Source organism: Sceloporus occidentalis, unplaced genomic scaffold (assembly GCF_023333645.1).
Source record: "Sceloporus occidentalis isolate IW3139 unplaced genomic scaffold, rSceOcc1.0.p SCAF_37, whole genome shotgun sequence".
Lineage (NCBI taxonomy): Eukaryota > Metazoa > Chordata > Lepidosauria > Squamata > Phrynosomatidae > Sceloporus > Sceloporus occidentalis.
In genome coordinates this window covers 7,365,437-7,381,185 of record NW_028317017.1, presented here as the reverse complement: position 1 = coordinate 7,381,185, position 15,749 = coordinate 7,365,437, and the positions used below count along the sequence as shown (strand labels likewise).

Sequence of the window (15,749 nt, the reverse complement as noted above, 5' to 3'; positions counted from 1 at the left end):
GGAAACACTCCCATACCTTTGAATATACTTCTAAATGCTGTTTATTACTAGCAGCCAAAGGGTTGAGCTAATCCTGATCACTTCCAGCCAGGAAGAAAAACTACACTTTGTGCTGCCTCTCTGTCACCTTCCACCTCCTGACCTCTTTAGTCCCAGGAGACCTTATCCCTCTTTAACAAAAATGTAATTAAACTATGTGCCGAGTATTTGTTCCTGCCCTGGAGGGATACAGAGGAAGGCTTCTTAGGCTTCTCTTTAATAGAGCAGTTCCACTGCAGCAATCCAGACACATCCTGATAACAATGGGGTTATACTTCAACTGAACGGCCAATGCGAGTGGATTAGACCCTCATTCAGCAATCTGTGAAGTTGTCTTCAACAGAGGGGAATTCAGCGCCATTCATAGGAACGACACGGACATTGGGTTCAACCGACAGCGTGTTAAATCAAACTATGTTTCCTTGGATGCCAATGCAGAAACATTAATTCAAATCCATTGTAAACATTTAGTGCGATATGTTACTTTTTTGTATAATAGATGTTGTTTGAGTTTGTTATTGTGATCAAAGGGTGGTTTTTTTCTTTTTAAGTTAAAAATCCTAAGAGGCTTTCAATGTTTTTATGCCCCTTTTATTTGGTTCATGAACATTCTTGCACATTAGTGTTTTGATGAATTCTGATAATGCTGGTCACACCAAAATTACAGGTCGAATTTACCTAGAAAAACCACACATGGCAAGATGCTTAACATCCTGCACAGCACCTCCAATAATCAGGAGGTAGCAGAAAAGGGCACCAGGCAACTTGTAAATGGACAGCTTCACCCAATAGTCATATATATATATTATGACCAGTGGCGATATACGTAAAATGTCACAGGAGCAAATATGGTAGAAATCGCCCAAGTAAATCTGAATTTGACTTCTTTCATCACATCTGCCATTCCATCCCCACTTTGTCTTTTTCTTTACTTTTAACATTTCTATTTTGTGCACCACTGTGCTACGTGTAATCGCCCCTTTACAATCCTAAGGTAATATACAAAATTAAAGCTCCACTACATAAGACACCTTACTGCATTCCTTCCTGTCTACAACATATAACGGTAGCAAAATGTGTTCATCTAATGCGAATATCTAAAATATTATAAATGTTTTTATTAAAATGCAATTCATATTAGCCTATATAGAAGGACAACACATCACTATTTTTAAGGGGTCATCATCCCTCGCTCTAAGTGCCCACAAGTGTCTCTTGAAAATGTGTTTATTGGATTTATTTATTTTTTTATTTTTTTTTTAATTCCAGTATTTCACTTGCTATCCATTAGTTTTAGGCCTTTTCTTTTCTCTTCTTTCTCCTAGTTTAATTTCGCAACCTCTGTATCCAGAAACCCACCTGACAAGGAGTGGTTTGCATAAATCCCCCAACAAACACATGCTTGATCTCAACTCAAATGGCAACATAATTCATTTTCCTCTAAAGTATTTAATGAAATCCGCACAACGGACCTTTAAAGTGGCAGCCGCAAAGGAGCCCATTAAAACACATTCAAATTCAAAATGAAAAACACACTTCCGGAGCCTTTATTACTGTTTTTCGGTAATGTCAAATGAAGGCCTCAAATCACACCTTCTCGGTTCTACCTAAGAGGCAGCAGTTGTGCTGCTATAAATTAAAGACAATATATGCTGGAGCAGAAAGGCTAAATAACAGTTTGCTGTATATGTAAGAATATTTCTTATCACGTTTTAGGTTTCTTTCAATGTATTTCCTTCGGAAGATTGATAAAAATGCAATTATTTTACAGTTAGAAAATGCAATGTTTGATGAGTGACAGCAAAATTAATTGCAACCGCGGGGCGGGTTAAACGAAAGTGGATCATATTTATAAAAGCTTCACTTTGTGAACGTTTGGCCGTGACGCCAGTTCTTGTTATCCTTAAGCATAAGTTAAATATTGTTATAATCATTAAATGTGGGTTTATATTAAGATCAGCTCCAGTGGTATAATTCTGGGTTATGGTGATAAGAACGATTTTCAAACATTGCACCAAGATCATGTTTTACACATAACCCCCACTGTGAAAACATTTTAAATCGTCCAATAAACCATGCAAACGTCCAATGACTCATCCAATAATGCGTGTTTGATAAATGTATAATTTGCAATGTTCAAATCAAAATACATAAAATATTTTAAATAGAGATAACGGAGTCTCAGTTTTCACAGCGGATAAATATATGCCAGAATCTCCCGTCACAGATAAGGTGACTTTTCCAATTGCCTTTGACCAGAGCCGGAAATGTGGTGACCCGGGCTAATTCAGAACTTGCAGAGAGCAAACGCACAGGAAGCTAACCCCTGAACGTATTACACAGCCGATGCACTGCCATCTAATTAATAGCGATCTTAAACTTCACTGCACAGGGAAAGAAGGTGACTTTAGGAGAATGAATTAATTTAGCAGTAGTGAAAACCAGAAATTGCTAAATGAAGATGTACTTAAGGCTTAACCAGTGATGACAGATGTAGTGAAACAGCTGGCAGGCATTGGAAGCCCTATAAAATAAATATACTTGGTGCATAGCTGTACAAACAAACATGTTTATGATGAGAAATCTGAAAAAAAAATAAATTGAGAATTAAAAAAATATATATATTTTAGAGATATTCCAAAACTGTCAAGGTCCAGTGGGACCAACGGCACTAATCTTGCAGCTTTTTCCAGGATACAAGGCTATGTTTCTGTGCAGAACATGAAGCAAAAGTGATCCCACTGAAATCAGTGGGATCACCAAATGTGCATGTGTGAGTGTGGAGTCTCATTAGAGCCCTTGGAAACCTCATGCTAGCCATGGCCCTAATGTGGAGTGCTACGTTAATTCAGAGCTAACACTATGCTGTCATACGCATTAAGTGGAGGGCACCCGTAACAAACACCATTAATATTAGAATTAAACATATCTTCTTTGGAGCCTTAAAACCTAGAACCACCTTTCGCTTCTCTACTGTCATTTCTTCGATAGACTTTGGATAAAAGCTTTATATACCTCTCTACATTTCTCATCACATTTCTAGTGGGTGGAGGATCATAGATGTATACTTTTTCATTTACACAAAGCTGCCCAGTTTGATTCTGGAGACATTTAGCACTTACCTAACCCTCCAATGTTATAATCAAAGTCTTGAACATCTAGTAGGATTGGTCCACTCTCTTGCTGCCCTTCTTCCTTGTAATACAATTTGTAACCCTGAATGGTTGCTTTGTCTTCGGGGTCTTGCTGCCATCTCACTGCTATGGTTGTGCAGTTTAGAGGATCCAGGCGAAGCTCAGGAGATCTTGGGGCTAAGCAGTAACAGATACGGTATCTTAAAAATTAATTCTGAAGAAAAATTAACACAGCTTATGTGTGTTTGTGATTTTTAAATCAGTTAAATGTGTGTAGCAAACAACTATTAGTGCAGTATTCCTATAACTCAAGCTGCAAATATATTTGTTTTATTTATTTTTAAAATTGATTGCACAATAATCCTCTTCCACATAAATTTGTTGACCACAATCCAGAGTCCCAAGGCCATTAATGGAGTAATATTTCTGTGTGTTCTATGCATTTACAAATAACTAATATGTAGCCTGATAGCTAATTAAGCTATCAAGTTTATTTATTTGTGAGGCTTTACAGAGCCTATTATTCCACTATTTTCCCTTTATCCTCACAACGAGCTTACCTCTGACACTTGTACTTTTTGGCGTCCTGTGAGATGTCCAGGCAGAGGATTCTCCCCATCCCACTTTAGTTGCTGCAGCTATACGAACCAGGTAAAGGCTATCTGGTTTGAGGCCTTCCAAAAAATACTCGTGTGTGGTACCCGGAAGCTCCAACACCTGAACTGAGCTTTCAGTGCTCACTCGAAATGAGAGCCTATAATGGATAATGTTTCCTCTGCAGAATTTGGATGGAATTGGCAGCCACGTGATAAGAACATCTGTGGGACTTCGACTTGTTAAACTGATTTCTGGAGCTCTCAAAGGAACTGTAAGGCAAAAATCCATATTTATTTTTCATACTAACATATGACCTCTATTTTTTTTTTTCTTTTTATAAACAAATGAGTACATGTAAAAAACAGAAGAAGCATGTGCTTTAAAGTGGATATGCTTTCTATGAATGTCAACAACTCCTTCAAGTGGGCAACTTTACAACGTCCAATTAATTTTCCTCTTAGGCGAGTGTAAATGCACATGCATCAATAACGCAAAGTCTGTTATCTCGCAACGCTTCATGGGTGGGTATACCCCAATGATCAGCAGCACAGCGGTAGCCTTGCCCTGATAGCATTACACTTTGAAGGACACATGCCTTAAAATACAGCTTTCCCCTACAACTTTGATAGCAACATGGCTTGAAGAATATACAGATTTTTTAATGATCTTTTGGAGCAAGAGTAGTAGGGTTAGGTAAAAGGGTTGAACTTGATGGACTTAACATTATGTATTATGTAACTATGTAATGCTCTTTAATATGCATTGCTCTGTTTTTGTCATGACAGGTGCTCTTAATCTGGTCAACATTAAGTGGTCTTTCTCTTACCATCCTCAAGCGTGTTCTGGGTTACATGATCAGACATCTGGCTTGCACCCATTGGCATATATGCAACTATGTAGAATGTGTAATTGCTTGCAGGATCCAGGTCATCAATGATATAATGAATTGTGTCATTTCCAATTACCACTTGATATTCTTCATTATTTAAACCTAAATAAAATAAAAAAAAATTATATAAATGCGGATAGGTGAAATGTTGATTGCACCTTGATTAGATTTATATGTACATCCAGCGAGCCTTTCATAACATAGCACAACATCTTAATTTCACTAAAATTCATTAAAAAAACTACCATTTAGTAACTATGAAATGTTACATACTTCCCCAATAAGGCTACATTAAAGTAATTGACCACACAAAGCTGTCAGAGGCTTTACAAATATATAATATAAACAGTGTAATAATGATTGCAATTTTCTTACTCATGTGTTTGTGCTAAATTTCTAATACTGCATTAATTAACTCTCCCCAGTGTAAACTAACATATTATTAAAATTTGAAAGAAAAAAGGGAGCTGGGGCATTTTGTAAAAAAAGCAGAAAGTCAGAAAATTTACTTGTATTTCGAATTATAATATGCGCTACTTAAAGCAGCAGTCAAAATATATTCAGTAGCTTAACCACAACACATACTGGTTTTGGGGCATGAAACAAACAGCTAACGGCTACTCCTTTCCTTGTTCAACCAACTATAATACATTAATCTGAAACCCAAATGACTAAAACGATGGAAGGGAAAGAATTGCATTTTGTGAGCTACACTGCTAAGTAGCATAATGTCTCAAAACCTATTAAAAGTGAATAAAACAAAGGCTTGTTTTGCCAAAGAACTGATTATGTTGTGGAAGTCTATTATGACACTCGGATAAAATGGAGGCAGGAGCTTTGAATGACAGCGTTCTTGTAAATGTCTTGTCTTAATGAGCTTAGCGAAAATTTCACCAATTCATATTAAAATACGCGCAGGGGTGTTCAGCTTTTGTTGTGCTTTAATTCCTATACACAGGAACTGGTAAGCGGAATAAGGTTGTTGAAAGCTGTTGTGGTTCAAGGCAAATCCACACCAAAATGCACGTCAACTTAATCAAAACTCGCCCACCTCCCCTTGCCATTACATTTATAAACAAAACCAATAGCGGATCAAACTATTAAGCTTTTCCCACATTTCTGAACGAGCTGAAAAGCATTTTAATTAGACAAGATTATGGGCATTTCACAACAGACTCGTTGATGGTTTGTTAATTAGGAATGTCATGGCACGATTTCTGACCCGCTAAACAAGATCCTTAAGCTCAAATTAAAAGGCCTTGTTCTTCGCGTGAATGAGCCACTGGGCCTCATGTGGAGGCTTGATGAAATGGCAATAATGGGGAGTGAGACCAGCCTACAAACAGAAAGACTAGTCCCTTTGTAGCCCTTCCAAATTGCTAACAAGGAATTAATACACTCACGCAGTATCGTCAGACCTTTGGTTTGCCTAAGACCCTAACCTGCTAATTTAAATGCAGGATGGGTTCTCTTTAATAGAACACCTGTTGGTTTTCACCAACGATATGTTAAACACTAACAATTCAGAGCTAAGCTTATCTCCATAGAGCAGACTATGGAGAAACTGAAGTTTATTCCTTTATTACAAATAGACATAAAAGTTACAAACAAAAACCCCCCAAAAAACACAGTACTCTACTAACAAGGCATACAAATATCAAATAACAGCCGGTTGACCGTCGTTTTTCTTTAGAATACTCGCAGGTCCGTGTCACAACAAAACTGTCAATGCCATAATTTTTCACGTTACCGAAATGTATGTATGCCAAGCCATAAAAGGAAAGTGCTCTTATTTCCTGATTTCTATGCAACGGTTCCGTTTTGATCTTATGTATGAAGTTAAAAATGACAGTCAATAATATATAAAAAAAAAAATTAAAATATATACATCACTTACAAAAATCACCATTAAAAAACAGTTCTTGGTAACACATGTAGATAAAGCAAATCTTATGTATCACATGGTGTAAAATTAACAAAAAACATAAATCAGTGACAAATAGTTTGAATTAACCAATGCTCAAATGAAATTTTTATAATAAACATTTCATTTTATTGTGGATTTTTCCCCGAATGCCAGTTTTGCTCCAGAAAGGGTAATGGTTATGATCCCTTTTGTCAGCTGTTACAAATGTATATAACCTTTCCATCAACCCATCCTCTAAATTACTCATGTTTACCTTCTGCTTTGGTATAATGCACAGAATAAGCAATGACTTTGTCCGCGTTATAGAGAGGCCTTTCCCAGGACAGAATGATGGCTGAACTGGACATTGTCTCAGCCCGGAGGTAACGCGGAGCACTGGGCCTGTCTTCAGACATAATTACAATCAGTCGAGCCCTGGACAGAACAGATGCCCTACTATTCTCTGCCATGCACTGATATACTGCATCATCTTCAGGGATTATCTGATTAATCACCAGTTTACTAAACAAAAGAAACAGAGATACTTTGACATCTTAAAAAAAAAAACAAAACTCCAAAAACATTCTTCTTAAAAGGCACGCCAATCAGCTTTCTGCGTTTTTCTTGTATGCTAATATATAAATATGCAACTTCATGAAGAGGATGTCATTCATACACCATTAACTGCCCCAGTAGGATATTATATATATATATATATATAAGAAATTAAATGTATTTACTCCATCATCCAATTTTCATTATTTTTCATCTCTTGTTTTATAGTGCTTCATACAATACATGACAAAAGTAGAAGTGACCGACTAGGACAAACTGATACATTGGGTATACCAGGCCACCGCATAAAGCTATTTCAGAGCCGAGTAATAAGCAGATGCTTATTATAGGGGCATAATAAGTGAATATTTCTGTCTCCAATCCAAGGAGAATTTGGTATATGTAAGACATGCCAATGTAACATTTGTTTGTGAATATTTCCATAGGAAAATATTAAAATAAAAAAATGTAAAAAAGAGAAAGCAACCTTCACCCTTTGAGTACCAATTAAGTTTTCCATCCCGTGCCAGACCACCATGTGAACAAGCATTCTGTGAAAGCTATTGGCTGTGGCATGTGTTTTTTTACCTGTTATACATTTTTATTCTACCATTAGAATGTATTTTTCTGCCATTTTTAAGCCATGAGATTTTTGGAGCAGGGATCCCTTCGGCATGACACACAAAGCGGGCCGTTCCTGCTCGTGGTCGCGTCAAACTCTCAGGTCTTTCTATGAATGAAGGGGGAGCTGTTTGTTCAAGGAGACAAAAATATATATATATCATTAGCTTAAATGACACCAACAACGCATTCAGCTCTTTGCACAACCTTATTCTCTTATTAATATTTTACCCAATGCTGACAGCATTAAATTGCCCCCAATATTTGAACATACCCAGCACTATCACGATACATACCCTGGACTGTCACTGAGGCCATAGCCACCGTGTAGTTGCGTGTTCCTGGTGTGGTAGCTCTACAAATGTAGACTCCTGCATGTTCCAGCTTCACGTCTGATATAATGAGATTCCCATTTCCATGAACTCGTGTGTTGAAGACATCAATGGGTTTATGGTCTAGAAGAAAATGAATTATGGTATGCGATTAGACTTTAATATCTTTATTGAAGCAATCGCCGTCACCTTTACATAAAAAATGTTTTCTTACCCAGCCTACTCCAAGACACGATTGGCTTTGGAACTCCTGTGGCCATGCACTCCAGAGTAACTGTTTGGTGAATAGAGGTAGTTGTGTTTTGAGGTGCTGCAATGATGATGGGTTTCTGGAAAGATCCAATCTCTGTGGCTTTAAAAAAAATATACAGAGCAAGTTGTAACCAGAATACCCTTTTACAAGAATAAAGCAAGTTTGCTGTCTTTGGTTAATTTTCCATTCCCTAAAAGGATGGGTGTTGCTTTATGGGCCACTCAGATGCTATAACAATTCATCTCTTTTAGTGCCATAACATCTTTCCTTTGTTTTTCAAGTGACTTTAAAGATTTACTCTTATTGCAGTCTGCCGAACAAGCCAATCAACACTTGCTTACCAGTGGCAAAGCAATAAAATAACTGGGTTGTGTGACTCTTTCAGGTCTGTGAGGATCAGACTAACTAGGTTTTGCTATAAAGCTATCAGCTCAGTCTGCGGTACCTAAATATCATACAATATCCTTAAACCTCCAGGAGACAAAGTTGGGCTAATGAAGCAAATGCTCAATAAGACTTGCTCTAACATTATTTCTCTAGCCCAAGTTACCAATGCTTAGAGAGAAGTAGCATTTGTTTATTAAGTATTATCTTCAGGCAGGGGCGTACCTAGAGTTTTTGGCACCTGGGGCAGATCCTGTATGTGCCCCCCCACTTTAAAACTGCATAGCTTCTATTGTTAGGCAAACATTGACAAGGATACAGCATAACTGTTATTATATACTGAGGCAGACATTGACAGGGGTACAGCATAACACCTATCACTATATACTGAGGCAGACATTGACGGTGGTACAGCATAACTGCTATCATTATATACTGAGGCAAACATTGACAGTGGTACAGCATAAGTGCTATCATTATATACGGAGGCAAACATTGACGGTAGTACTGCATAACTGTTATTATATACTGAGGCAAACATTGATGGTGGTACAGCATTACTGTTTTTATATACTGAGGCAAACATTTGACGGTGGTATAGGATAACAGTTGTCATTATATACTAAGCCAAACATTGATGTGGTGTAGGCCTACCACTGTGCTAGGTACGCTACTGTCTTCAGGCAACAGATCACCCATTCAAACACCCAGTTATGGTGCTCAATCTAGTTTTAAAGGCAAAGTCCTACAGGGAAATAAATCTCCTTGAGCATTAAATCTAGTTTTCTACACCATAAGGTAGGTTGGTACTGACAAAAACCTGGTTTTCCTTTTTTTTCCAATTAACTGCAGACCTGGGGGCTGCCATTGTTGTCAGCCATGTGATATTTAGGGCGACTTTCCCTGCTCAAACCCCACACTGAGCTGAGTATTTATGGCAATTAGAGTATCTGACTGTCTGATTCAACAATTAGCCATTCTATTGTTTAGCGCAGACCAAACGATAAGTCCAAGTGTTTGTCTAGTAGATTGAGCCAAGATAACAGAGCTAAAACACATACAAATAGGTAATATGCAGCTGTCTGAAAACATTATTCAAATACTAGTACTATTTTAAAACATAACCTAGCGTATTTTTGGAATCTGATACTAGTAATTAAAAAAAACAGTGGGTGTTCTTTAAATATTTATTGTAGCTGGTGGAAATGCTTTATAGTTCTTCAGAATACATTTCACATTTTCCCCAACATGTGTTACTCAAATATATAGAAACACACAAATATAGAAAAACACACCTGGAGAAACAATCAACACAGCCTCTGCACTTTTCCGCCGGTTGGCTATTGTGGTAGCTACACATCTGTAGTTCCCAGAGTCTTTTTTGGTGACTCCATAGATTTGAAGAACTCCTTTTGACAGCACAGTAATCCTTTGAAATATAAAATGTACTATTTAGAATACATCTACCATAAAGGGTTTAGGCAAGCAAAAAGAGAATTCTTTGAAATTGCCATAATATGGCATTGAATTACATCACTATGGACGTAAACAATGTTAGTAATAAAAAGTACTACAACAAGTAATGGTTTTCAATTGTTTTAACTGTTGTATACATTATAGGTTAAAAGTTAAGACATTATCTCATTTAACAAAGGATGAAATTGGTGGCAAACTAGAATACCGACTACATTTGTATTGCCAGAACCAATCAAATTCAACCAAAGACAAGCTTTATGTTAATAAAAGGTAGAAATAACTTATTAGGAGACATAAATGCCCAAATTCTGAGAACAGGAAGTTAAGATAGCTGCTCCTTTGGTATATACAGAAGTTTTGGGGGCTTTTAACAAACATAAATTGCTTATTTTAATCCATAAGCACCATTCCATTGGTTTATTTAGTCTAACAAATTGTAAAAAGTGATCGATCCACTTAAAGGAATACTAGCATTGCCACACATTACAGAATTTTATATATATGTATGTGTGTGTATAAATAATCTATACCAAAAAGGCACATACCTGTCCATGGCGAGTGGCAAAGCTGTGCGATTTACCTCCCAGGTAATGACAGGAGGGGGATTGGCTGTTATCTTACAAGAAAAGCGTGCAACACCCCCTTCTTGGACCTCAACAGAGACAGGTTGTTCTTCAAACGCAGACATACCTCAATAAAAAATAATAAAAAATAATAAAAGAATAGGATATAAACCAAATTATAGCACATGTAGTAAGGCCGAGCAGCACATGGCCATCCAGATGAGATAAATTAGATACCAAGGTTCCTGTACACTAGTTTTTCTACAGGCATTATTCTTTACTCTGTCTTCTTTTGTTTGCGTTTTTAATATTCATGTCATAACTCGCTAACCGTAATTAAATATATATATATAAAAAAGTTAAATATATGTATAAGAGAAAAAATATATTTATATAGCACCAATAATTTACACAGTGCTTCTTGCAATACAGTGTTCAAAGGGAATGGCAAAAGTAGAACTGACAGACTTAGACAAACTGATACATTGAGTAAATCAACATTTTAAATAATGCCTGATGCAAGTCAAAATCACTGTAAATCAACAATTCTGAAGACGGTCGTGTCTGAGACAAGGGTAGGCCTGCATACTTTCTACAGATTAATTTTATAGAATCATATAGCAATACAATTGTTGCCTCTCACTGATGCACTTATAGTATAGATTGTGTGCACAATGGATAGAAAAGCACCTTGACATCTACTTACAGGCTAATCTGCTCATACAATGTATCTCCTGAGAATTTCTTGTCAATGACAAGAATATTCAGGGTTTACTTGTATTCATTTAAATTTTCTGTCAATCCTGATTTAATTAGCAAGTTAACAAGTAAAGTAATTCTAATTATTCAGTGCTATAAAGATTCAGAAGATTGAGAAAAATTATTTTATAATAATTGAAATGGAAATTTCATGCACCGTATTTAATTTCTGATGAGACAGAACATTTCTTTTTTTCATGTCTTTTGGATAATTGATTAGGCGACAATGAGTCTCTTGCAATAAGTTCTTCTTTGTACAGTGACCATGCGTAAGTGCACTATGATTGGTTTTTTTTTCTCCTTACCCATTTCTTTTTTTTTCCTGGGTTACAATGTTATTGTTTGCAGCTTATATGTTTTTTTCTAGGATAATTGCTTCTATTGTTAAGGATCACTCTGTGATTATACATTGTGAGCAAGTGCTAATGTCAATTTAAACTCCAAACTGTAAAAGCAATGTAGTGTTAAGGGAAACGGACAATAAAAAGCACCCACATCAAAGCCCTAAAGAGAGTTGGGTTATTCATGAAAACAACCCCCTCCCCAACGTCGTAAATCTAATTGTCTTTTTATGGCAGGTTCACCCTTTCCTTCTTATTCTAGGGTAATTCCTGGCTTTTACAACCTGCCAAAAACCACACCAGCTATTGCGTGACAAGGTGTTAAGGTGCAAACCACATGAGCTTCTGAAAATACTGTACAGGCTCTATAGACTACTAGTATTTCGAAAGCTATAAGGTTAAACACTGTGATGCTAATGCAGCATGTTTCTCATAGACCCTAGCTTTCAAAAGGGTTACATTTGTGGAACAACTAGTCCATCAATAGTTATCAGGTACACGCCACAAAGGACACTTTGCATGTATGGGTCTCATGGGGTTGTGTGTTAAATACAATCTATTCACACATAAGTCGGTGTGCAGATGTCTCCAAACTCTGCCAATGGGGTTCAGTTTCGGCCATGCCAGATCATATATACTGTACACTAAAATCCCAACTTCCCTGATTTTGGAGCCAAGTCCTGCTGTCCCAAGTTACTAGTTCTGTGCATGTGGCTGATTCATAAGCCTACTGACAAAGCCACACCATCAGGCGTCCCTTATTTGAAATCCTCCGTATCAGTATTTGAAATTTAATTTGAAACAAACAGGAAAAGATTCAGTGGCCACAATAATGTGCATTAAAATAAAGAAAAAGAAAAACTTGCTCAATGAGTACTTATAAGTACCTTATAATAAGTAAATACGCTGGTGTATCGCAAGCAATATCGCTAACCATGTTTCCGGCAGCTCAGTTAATGAGTTAGCCGATCATAAAAGTTGGTGCTGTGATGCCCCTTCCAGTTCTGAATAATGTACTTTACTGTACTAAGATATCCCCCTAGATTAATCTATAGTCTAGTATTTATCTCTATCTCCAATTTCTTGGTTTATATTGTCACTCTGCGTGATCATAAGGGGCCATATCTACAATGAAAATGCAGTGTCAAGATCTAAAAAGCACTTTGTTCAAACTGCTAAATATTGGCTAACGTAAATTTCAGCTATAAAATAATCAATAACAAGCTAGCCTATTTTTATTTTACACGTGTTAAAAAGGTAATTGCCTCACTTAGTAACATCTGAAACAACTGCATTTGTACCCACACAGATGTGCGTAGCAATAGGAAAACCATAAAACCATATAGTTGCTTTTTGACACATCTTAACTCATATCATGTGAAGTGGATTTTAAGAGTAATGCATGGTCAGGTAGGTAGAAGGATGAGTGGAAGATATAATGTAGGTTCTTCTATGACCTTGCTTACATGACCGCTCCAAACCCCAGCCCAATTGGACTGCAGTCCAATGTATTTAAAGATAAAAAGTAGACTTTTTGGGGACAGACGGTGTCGGTAACATAGCTGAGGGTATAGGAACATGACGTTGGTTTGACAGTAGCATTAACCTCAATATACCATTTCCAGAGCTATGGTCGCGCAGGGCAGGATATGACATCATATCCCAGGGCTCGGCATCAATCGGTGGCTTGTAGTGCTTAGGGAGCACCAAAGCAGAGATCTGGAGCGCCAGACTTTGCACGCACATAATGTTGAGATTGTGATCTTCCCAACCAGCTCTTCTCATCTGTTACCCAGACCAGTGCTCACAGTGCCTGGATGTAGCACACACTCGATAAAGACTGGCCCCAGGGGAGGTCAGTCCGGCTCTCTGGTGCTGCATCTCCTGCTTTGTACACCCGGCGCAGCCTCACCTCTCACCACCCTATAGATATGCTACTGACCCTTTTATATAACCCCCTAAACTGACATGCTATATATTTCCACATTCTGGATACCGTCACTCCTGCCAACGTACAAATCCACTTTGGGGTCTATAGCCAAAACTTGGTTAATTTCTACAATGTGCTACTTCCAAGTGTGTTTAAATGGGCAACCCAGCACTTTAATAGTCAAGTGCCACCTTTAAATTAATATTTTCAACTTTGGCAAAGGTTTAGAGGGATCCATCAGAGTCTATATATTTGCACAGCTTCCATGACCCTGACTCCCTTAGCTTGCAGATGTGTTTGGCCAGAGCACAACCTTCTTGCCAGTGCACACGCACACCATACTTACCACTAGCCAGCTCACACACAAAAGTTTCAGTCTAATGAAGCCCCGCTGACCACATGTAGAAAGTAATTCAGCAGGCGTGTGTTCCTGCCACAGCTTGGCAGCTTCAAGCAGTGAATGAAGATCAGATAAAGGAGTATTATGTCATCTATGCGAGTAAGGCCATACATTTCTCTCCTCCACTATCAGATCCAGTGACTAATCAGCCAATGCCCCAAGGCACATGAAAACACACGGATACCCTATGGAGATCACTAAAAGTAGGTAGCGCCTTCGTAACGTACATAAGTGCTCTCAAAAGTCTGCCTTGTCACAGTTCACAATGAAGATCAAGGAAATCCATGTGTTTGATGCTCCGCTGGGCATGGCTACAGGAGACTTGACTGAACATCACACGTGTACCAACTTCAAAACTAGACTTTTTTTTTTTTTTTTTTTTTTTTTAAATGGACTTCCATGTGTCTTTAACGTGTATTTATACTGCAAAACCAGCAGAACGTTCTAATTTCAATAGATTTTACCCATTGTTAACAACGAAGCGTAACATGTTTTTTCTGTTATGTATTGGTGTCAGCAGGAGCATAAATTATACATGGCTGAGTTTAAGACCTTTATTTATGTAGAATCATTTTGTGATTTAATTGTAAAAAAATATGTTAATACAATTATACTGATACATAAGCTAATAAATAATAAAGCTTGCATAGCCACTATTGGAAAACAAGTTCTCTGCATGAATCAGAGACAGCAGCTATCATCCAGGAGACAGCAATGTAAACGATCTTTGTGGCTAGATTACATTTACAGCCAACTTTATCAGTAAAGTCTAAATGATTTATTACCCGCATGGGATAGTATCACTGTGTGTGTCACAAACCATCAAATCTGTTACAGAAACAAATGAATGCCTCCACAGGACAGACTCTAGGATTTGTAAAGCGGAAAAAATGTGTTCTTGTTCTAGATCTACAACAAAAAAAATGCCCCCCCCCCAAAAAAAAACCCACAACAGGACGTAGGAGTAATCAAACTGTATTAAATTATATGAAGACAACTTATTGTGGATGCTGTTCCTCTTGATTCTTTCTGTTGGTGTTCCAGATGGGGGAGGAGGTTGTCAAGTATTGGACAGAGGGCAATTCACACTTCACATGTGGTCATTATCAATCGGAACCGTAAAACTATGATCTGCTCTTTTCCTAAAGTTGCTCCTTGAAAGTTGAATCAACATCTGCCCTACAATAAACACGCTGAATTATGGCAGAGGTTCATGCAAAGTACTTCAAAGCAATATACTGCATGTCCCTCTCACCTAAAGGGTTAAATGCTCCCAAACAGTCTAGGCAACCTTGACAGGAAGACAACTTTCAAATGACCAGCTTAACACTTCTCTCCACATGGCAGTAATTACAAGGTCAGAGTGCAAAGGGTAACATGGGGGGGGGGGGAGGGGGTACAAAAAAAACAAAACACATCCCATCAAACAGGAACCCAAGAAAAACAAGGATTTTTCTTCTAGAGGCCTATACATGAAATATAAATTTATGTACTATGTTTTTAAGTTTTGAAAATGTTGATACCCAAAGACAATTTTAACCCCCAATACTACTTATTCTTCTGCCCCTTT

General features: G+C 37.5%; 1 protein-coding gene across 1 annotated transcript in view; it reads right to left on the bottom strand.

The window, feature by feature from the left end:
- LOC149297788 (protogenin-like) overlaps window positions 1-15,749 on the bottom strand; it is a 61,521-nt gene that overhangs the window by 22,982 nt on the left and 22,790 nt on the right. The window contains exons 3-11 of the mRNA XM_089488226.1: window positions 10,732-10,876; window positions 10,006-10,139; window positions 8,288-8,425; window positions 8,038-8,196; window positions 7,709-7,868; window positions 6,840-7,087; window positions 4,597-4,761; window positions 3,734-4,039; window positions 3,162-3,350 (exon numbers count right to left, since the gene is read on the bottom strand). Of these exons, the coding sequence (XP_089344352.1) occupies window positions 3,162-3,350; window positions 3,734-4,039; window positions 4,597-4,761; window positions 6,840-7,087; window positions 7,709-7,868; window positions 8,038-8,196; window positions 8,288-8,425; window positions 10,006-10,139; window positions 10,732-10,876 (1,644 nt within the window). The remainder of the gene's footprint in view (window positions 1-3,161; window positions 3,351-3,733; window positions 4,040-4,596; window positions 4,762-6,839; window positions 7,088-7,708; window positions 7,869-8,037; window positions 8,197-8,287; window positions 8,426-10,005; window positions 10,140-10,731; window positions 10,877-15,749) is intronic.